Below are 8,800 nucleotides of genomic sequence, written 5' to 3' on the forward strand. Positions count from 1 at the left end.
CACACAACACAAATAATGTATGCAAAAGGGACCTAAGAAACATTTTAGTGACGGAAATGAGATATATCACCCATGGAAGCGATGCTTTTAACAGACAACGGCTGCCGGCAGTGGCAGTTACTGTATAGCGCCCCTTACCTGCACTCGCATCACGTTATGCTGGTAACATTGATACCCTGTTTGTATACTGAATAAAATAATCCTTAAACAAACCTATCATTCATTTACTTTTAAGTGGAGTATGGAACGAGCATTTAAATTGTCATTGTGGTTTTCATGTAAATAAAAAGTGAACTATCTCATCGTAACAGTCGACGAATATATTCAACATAGAAGTAGCTATTGTAAAATAGAATCAATTATCTTTCTTTATAAATACAAGAATTTAAAAACAATACCGGTAATGACCTCATTTTAATTTTAAATTATTTAATATTACTTGTTGTCACAAAATGACATAGCTTATTAAGAATGACAACTGACCTTAAAAAGTTCGGATGAACACCTTTATTTTCTTAGAACGACGTGGTTGGCAGACGGGAGGAATTTAATCAAGAACTTCAACTCAATTGAATTAATAATTTTTATGGTAAACACCATTTACAATTAATCTGTTCATGTTTTTTAATCGTGTAATAATATTGGAAATAAAATTTACCTCAAAGACATTTGTTAAAATACTGGAAATCAAAACTATTTAACTGGTTTCTAGGTAAAATAATTTTTACTAATAAAATGTTAGAATGGAAATAAAGTATTGTCTTTTACAATAACAAATTATAATATTAACTATATACACTTATAATCATATAAATACCTAACTTAGCTCAGCAGGGAAATCAATTTTGGATCTTTATGCAGATCACAAGAAAAAGCTGTATTTTAAATAGAATACCCTTATATGTAATGGTTTAAATTTTATTGTTTCAGCATATCTACAGCTTTGATTCAAGTACTCAAGGGCCGCAGTGCTTGTTCATGACGCACTTCACCCTATGGTATGATAGATCAAATGTATTCAGCATATTTACAGGTCAGTATCATGAATATCAGTAATTTACGCAGGTTTGAGCCGCAGACGTATTGAACGTATTGTTATACTGTGTTACGCCCAATCTAGTAACACTGATTGATGAGATAACACTTTGTACTGATAACGATCGAATCTGTCGTAATGAATACTTAAGCCCAAACAATGATTTTAACAAAAGACAATGCAAGTAAACCTAGTGGTAGTATCGTTTTTACACATCAACACTATCGTCAAAGGTAATGCTTTATTAGGTGACATGTAGTGGACTGTAACTTAGAACTAAAAACATTTAACAATTGTACCAATTAAAACATTTAACCATTAAATAACTATTTGGATCAAATATTGGAAAATATTTCTACATTTTACAAGTGAATTAAATGTTAAACTAAACACCAGAGTGTATGAGTGTTTTTCAATGAAACAATTGAAGCAGTTTTATTTAGTGTCAAAAATCGTGAAAATACAGGTTTAATACGTCGGTCAAGTTATCACAAATTATATTATCAATAGTGAATGATTAATTATTATTAAACAGAGAAAAATGCTCTTCATGTAAAAAAAAATTCTTAAACACTATGCAAAATGGCTATTGAGTTTTAAACATATGTGTGAAAAGACCAACTAAGTGAGCATTATGAATAAACCTTTGTATAACGATTACACATTAGTTATAAGCACAGAAAAAAAAACTGCTTTAATTCATTATTCATTCGATAAAACGACTATCAGCAATTTATTTTCTTTGGTTATTAATTAAATTGTTTATCATTGGCTACTTTTATTTAAACAACTTCCTCGATTAAAGTACTGCATCTATACTAAAATTGAGTTGCTGAATCATTTATTCATTTGCAAATGCAGGATTGATAATGAGGGATAACATAAATGTTTATAAGGTTCTGTTAGATTTCCAACACTGAAATTACTGAAGGATTAATTTTAATTATCTATAACTTAGTAATATTTCATATAATGAATCACAGAAATATTCTACGATATGAACCACATAATGTGTACATAAACTTACAGATTAATTATAATTTATAAAATTTATCTTACATTTTTATATAATGATGTGGATTAAAATTATCAGATTCTTCTGTTTGACCTAACTAAACCTACTCGGTTTATAAAATCCTAAATCCAATATTTTGTTTCAGCTTTTGACACCCTCCCGAAGGAGTTTCATCATTTTCCTGACTTAGAAGAAATAAAGAACTATTTCAATGATGAAAGGGTAAGTTAATTTGGTTTCAATCAAAAGTAATTTTATCACTGAATTTATGTTCATTAATAAAGCTGGTTAACCTTTTTTGTTTTAGCATCCTTATGCAAAAACAATTTTGGAGACATATGAGAAAAAATGCACATATCCAGAAGCAAATAAAGTCTCTAACAGAACCAAGCCCTTCATAGTAGTTGAGGGGAATCACCGTGGAAGTAAGTTATACACATTACACATTTGTTTATATCTAACTCGTTATAATAGTTTTTATAAAAGGTTGTAATGCCAAAACATAAAACATCCTTTCTTGCGTATAAACTGAGTACACTGTGTTAGCATTCTCTCTAATAGCCTCTAAAAGTGTTGATGTTGTTTTACTATGAAATATATTTAGCTACATTAACACTTAAGTGATGTACAATCGTCTGTTTAACAAATTTACTTTTTAAAATCTATTTTTAGGCAGGGAGTTGATTGCGAAACAGTTGGCAAGAAAAATGAATGCGAGGTATTTGACCAACCTAGCGCCATGTCTGTTTGAGTTGTTCCATTACCTATCGCATGGGTCGGTCATTCGGAGAGTGTTCTACCTGCTGTCTGTGTACGCTGCGGCTCAGGAGGCTCAACACTTCCTCAATAAGGGCAGAGCCGTCATCATCAATGGGTAGGCCTGTGTTACCATCACCTCTCTGTATTAAATTCTCATTAACTAACACTGGAAAATGTTAGATTGTACCAAACTTCATGGGTCCCAGGCCTCATTGTTTATTGTATTCAATAATGGAAGCGAGCTGGGATAGTCGTAGACCACAGGACTTCAATCTTCAAGGTGACGGGCTTGAAAAAAATCACCAATGGATTTTACCTAAGTGACAATGATCATGATCCTCTAGGCCAGAAATAATGTGTAAAATGATTCTGTACTAGTGTCAATATACCATGTTCAATATAAACTTTTATTTATTATTTTATGTAATTGTGGGATCGACAGTAAACCACATAGCTTTGACTATTTATTGTAATTGGCCTACCAAAGTATCTCAAGGATGCAGAGAAATAATTATTGACTTCTTTAAAAGATTGTGCTGGTAATTGCAGTTAATGGTGGTATCAGGTGACACAATGTCTCCCAAGGAGACCCAAAAAGATTAAATGCCCCCAGTACACTCTCGCCGAGGTAAGGCGAGCGTTGGCGAGTGCGAGAGTGTACTCGATGAGCTCGTCTTCGCTCTTGCAATCTGGAGTCGGTTTTTTGACACGAGTCAAAGGACCCGAGACTGAGCGAGTGGCGAGCGCGAGGCGCCCCAGTTCACTCTCGCCTTGTCTCGTGGTTAGTTCAGCTATGCGTGGTTAGTTTTTGCGTGCATTTTGCGTTAAAATAAACATGTATTGGTCAAATGTCCCAGCTCTTGACTTTTTAGAAGCCTAACATGGTGAGTCGTTATTGTGGGACCCATGACACGTACACCACAAGGACAAACGTAAACTAACAGATGCTTGGTGCCGTTTGGGCGTAAAACTTAACCGTCCAGTAACCGAATGGAAGAAAAAGAAAGAATCATTAATGGCTACTTTTAGGGGTATGCCTTCATCCACCATCTCCTTCTGGTCCATGGCTTGCTGACTTTTCTTGTGATACGCGTAAACATAATTAAAATAAGCATATGCACAAAACAAGGTTAATGTTGCTACTTCCACATCGAAGTTTGCCTCCATTTCGACTGCGAGACAAAGCGAGAGTGTGCACGGTTACCTCGCATAAGCTCTCGCCCGAATTACTCGGCGAGCGCCTCGGCGAGGTGCCTTGGCGAACGTCTCGGCGAGAGTGTACTGGGGGCATAATGACACGTGTGCTTGTGATTGCAGCTACTGGTGGGAGCAGGTGACATACAGTCTTCTACAATCTCTCAAGGAGGCCCCCACTCCCTCTATAAGCTCCCCTGTTTTCATTCACCCGCCAGACCTGCCAACCCCTGACCTCACTATATTCGTCGACCTGCCAGAATCGTTGTCTATGGACTCACCGAAGAGACCAAACTTCATCAAATACAGGTTGGATATAGCACAGACAAGTAAAGCAATAACTATTCAATTCTTTTGTCTATGGTTATAGCATCCAAACCAAATTATGCACAACATAATACAAACGACTTTGATTAGGTTTGATAAATTTAAACATAACATCATTTTTTTCTTAAAATATGCCTTTGTTCAAACATTATTTTTGTTACTGTTTCTAAACAAGCATAAACAGGCCTTCTTTTTTTCTAAGGTGATTGCATGTGCATTTCAGAGTGTTAATTTTCAAACGTATTTTACCAAAGCATAAATAGCTTAAATCATACATAAAAAGAAGTCACCCTCATTTAAACTTAAGTTTTGCCCATCCACATGGACCTCGGGGCTGTGCTGGGACGTTTCAAGCAAAGCTAGAATCCGTCGGTAAAGTACATGGATGAGCAAACGAAAGTGAGACACAAACTGCCACTATAATTCGTCACGCTACCGACTCACCAAATCCAACGATAAAACATTGTTGCCATGCTTATTTTAAACTTAATTTACACAAAGTATAACATTGAAAATAGTTGACGTTGGCATGAGACATGCTTTGGACAGTAACTAAACATCCATATAGTAATTACATATAGTAATTACAGTAACTAAGATGGTTATCTGTACCTATAACGTGCATTTGCCAGGTCTGTTGAGATGTACGAGACCCTGAGTGCCAAGTACCCCGTGATGGTGCTGTCTATGGCGGAGTTCTACAAGATGGCCATCAACCACGTGTACGATAATATCAGACAGAATTTATCGGACCATATAGATTTCGAGTAAGTGACTCTATGCCTAAGTGTGATGAAGGTATGAAAATAAAGGAGTGTATTTTTAGGATAATAATATGTCTAAAAATTTACAATGCTATGAACTTCATTATGAAGTCATTATAAGCTAAAATCCCAATAATCAAGTCATATCATTCTGTTATGAAGAAAATAGGCCACAATAAATTTTATTAATTAATCTATAACAGGCCTAAATACTTTGTAACTGTTTGGGGTTTTCCTTATTACCAAAACAGTAAATTAAGCGGGTAGTTTTTTTACTCTCTGATTGTTTGGTAACAAAACAATATTACTAACCATTTTTATCTTAAACGATTTGAGAATAATCTCATTAGCTTAGCTTATTAATAATGGAGCTTATGACTAATACAGGACAAACTAAATGTATTATACTCTGCTATATTTTAGTTTTATATGACATCAAATACAAAATTTGGTTGAAATTCCAGTTTTTAATAATAAACCCAACATAATATTACAGGACTCCTGAAAGAAGAACGTTGCCAACAATTCTTGACGACTTTGACTGCTCAAGCTCAGAATATTCTCAGAGTAATTAATCAAACATGCATCCATTCTCTGTTTATAATGTTCAAGATAGTAGGTTCCAATTTATGTGACATTTTATGGTAATAATTTATTTGATAGTATACCGTAGTCAATTAAATATTTTGCAAACAATGTACTTATTTATTATAAATACAGCTTTTCTACGTATACATTAAAGACTTATTTGTCATATAATTTCTTACTTTTAATGCATTTGTTTTAATTCAAAATCCTAATATGATTCCATAAACTGTTTTCATATTAAATAAATTATGAGAAAGGAAATTGAGTAGCTTTCAACTATGGACCTTGTTTAAGGAGGGAGTGTAGGAAGTATAGTGTGGTTGCTGGTTAAACCATGCAAATTTTGAGGAAAATGTAAAAAATTGAGAAAAACGAATGGTTTTACCATATGACATGGTATCACACAATTTTTGATGCTACGTCATTGCCACTTATGTCTATGATTTAGGTGGGTTCAGAATTGCAAGTTTTATTCAGCTAAATATGGTTTTGACCAACTAAGAGGTATTCAGGTAAATATTCAACTAACTTTTCTGTGTGTTTTTAAAAGTACTTATTTTTAAAGATTAAAAATTAATCCTACAGTTACAGATTCAATCTTCAGGCACATATAACCTGTAATGTTTGTCACGCTATCGCCCTATTAAACTTCTTATACCCTAAAAGCATTTAAATAACATTCAATACTACATAGAAAATAAAACTAAAACCTAAATCTACGTCACAGAAAATGATCAGATTAGCGAAAAGCAAATGAAGAGTTTTAACATCCTTTTATTTGCTGCTAAATCTTTGTTTAGAATCAGCTGGATACCATTTAGGGAATTCACTAAGTAGAATATAATAATTTCTTCGGTTTTACATGAACTTAAATAATACTAGCAGTGGGTCCGTCCTACGCAGAGGGATTAAATCATAAGTTTAAACTTTGTATATATACACAGTTTTAACTCAGAACAGCCTATTCATATGATAAGTTTATTTAATTTTTTTAAAGAGATGAAGCCAAAAGCTTAACCTGCATACAGGGAAATTCTAACAGTTTTTATGTGAAAAAATCACCCTATGAACTAATGTCAAGTGGCCACACATTTTTCTATCCCATATGGTACAAATGTTTAATCCAATGATTGTACAATAAAACAGCCTTGAAGGGAAATTGGGGGCTAATCTCCACATTGGTTATAAGTGGCTACATACCACATCCTTTGAATACTATTACTAACTTTATCTTACCTCCGTAGCCATCGAAACCTTACGAGATCTTTGGTCTCACTAACACACCTCAATTTCTCATACCACCCATCTCATCTAATGTAGACCTCAGTCTCCAGATTTTTTTATTATTTGGTCTTTCCACTAACTTAACTTTGGTCCTCCAATTGGTCGTCCACATTGTGGTACTCCTTAGAATACACTTTTAAAAGTTGAATTATCTTCTCTCCTCCTAATTTACATCCAATCTTACTCCTTACTATCTTACTCTTTATCCTTTTACTTTTAAAAATCACTCTTATATGTAAACGTGTATACATTTATATGAGCCCTCTCTTCTTTTGTATCCTTCAACACATCTTGAAATGGTCTATGTATTTTTCTCTGCACTCTATTCTCAAACACAATAGTGAGGGGTTTTTCAGATTCCTGGGTCAGTGCTTAAGTTTCTAAACATTACAGTCATACTTAGATAGTTATGGTATGATATAAATTGATTTTGTATTCTACTTAACAGCCATTTGGACATAACCGGTGTTTAGAGACCAATATTAAACATTCTATACTGGTTGACATTTTTATAATCAACCAAAATTTAGTATGACCATAGACAAATGTTTGAACATAAAAAATAACTATCAACACATAAACCACTTATAACTTAAACCATTAAGCGATAGGTTTCTGAACAATATTTCCCTACCATTCATTGGTACAAATCTTCAAAGCATAACTTATATTCATACAGATTATATTTACGACAACGCTTGATTATATAAAACATTTTGAGATAATGGTTCAAACTATACATTTCATGAGAACGCGAATCCATAATGGTAGGAATAAAATAAATTATCATGACCATAAAAATATACCAACGATCAATATTTTGTTAATAAATTAAAAACTTAAACACTTCAGCGACAGTTTTTAAAATGTAAACCAACTGTTCATTAACCTAAATTATATTGCACTGAAACAAACTTAAAATGTCAACGTCGGTTGCTAGACTTTTTCAAAACTAAAATAAAATTTCTGAAAAACAGAAATCCAAAACACAAATTATGTCTTCGACATTCCCTTCCTATCAAAATTATCATTCTTTTAAAAGAGAATGAAGAAAATCCGTTAAATGGTTGAATAAGAACCTTCGAATAAATAAAACAACTCTCCCACGTTTTAATGCATAAGATAATTACAATAATTAACCACACACACAATTATTAACTCCACGGTTGTTTGAGCTAGTATTTAATCAACGAATGACTTTACATTGTTATTGCACCAGTTCGTATTTAATTTATCAAGTCCATTAAACTAAGTAGTTATAAAAGAGGTCGCTGGTATGACAGTGTTGTACATGTAGTTCCTGTACAGTGTACACTGTACACACTCCAGTCAAGAGGTAGTTGGCTAGTCCACTGCACATGCTACTAGTCACTTACATAGATTGACTCCATATACTTGTGGCAACCCTATGAACACAGCCTGACATACTATACAAAGATTGCAATTACTAAGCAAGTATATTTGTGTATAGAAGGTATACAAAAACATTTTCCACCATGAAATACCATTGTTTAAGAATTAAGGAGAAGGTGTAGTCAACAAGGTTTTATGTGACTCAATTAGAGTAATAATTAATATACTGTCCATACAATTTTCCGACCACCAATAATTTTTATCACCTACATTATATTTCAGTATTATTCAGGCATCCGGGAATACTTTAGGCTAATCTATTATGCTGTTTTAAGCACCAGGCTAAAAGAGCCAGGAAAGTATCTTTCATGATTACTTAGGGGTTGTTGGATTAACTATCAATGGATATAAACATATACTTAAATGTTTATATTTTAAAACAATAAATTCAGTCTTTTTCATTGATAAGCAGACCCATGA

At 33.3% G+C, this 8,800-nt stretch overlaps 1 protein-coding gene across 1 annotated transcript; it reads left to right on the plus strand.

Moving 5' to 3' along the window:
* The first annotated feature begins 1,154 nt into the window (after window positions 1–1,154).
* Window positions 1,155–5,831, plus strand: LOC128983298 (uncharacterized). Its single transcript, XM_054402545.1, has 7 exons — window positions 1,155–1,269; window positions 2,197–2,273; window positions 2,359–2,476; window positions 2,724–2,925; window positions 4,128–4,313; window positions 4,964–5,098; window positions 5,592–5,831. Exons 1-7 carry the CDS (start codon window positions 1,215–1,217, stop codon window positions 5,668–5,670), a joined length of 852 nt encoding a protein of 283 aa, XP_054258520.1. The 5' UTR covers window positions 1,155–1,214; the 3' UTR covers window positions 5,671–5,831.
* Window positions 5,832–8,800: the final 2,969 nt, after the last annotated feature.

The sequence above is a fragment of the Macrosteles quadrilineatus genome, unplaced genomic scaffold (assembly GCF_028750875.1).
Source record: "Macrosteles quadrilineatus isolate MER2022 unplaced genomic scaffold, UCM_ALF_1.0 Scaffold_1__1_contigs__length_201487025, whole genome shotgun sequence".
Lineage (NCBI taxonomy): Eukaryota > Metazoa > Arthropoda > Insecta > Hemiptera > Cicadellidae > Macrosteles > Macrosteles quadrilineatus.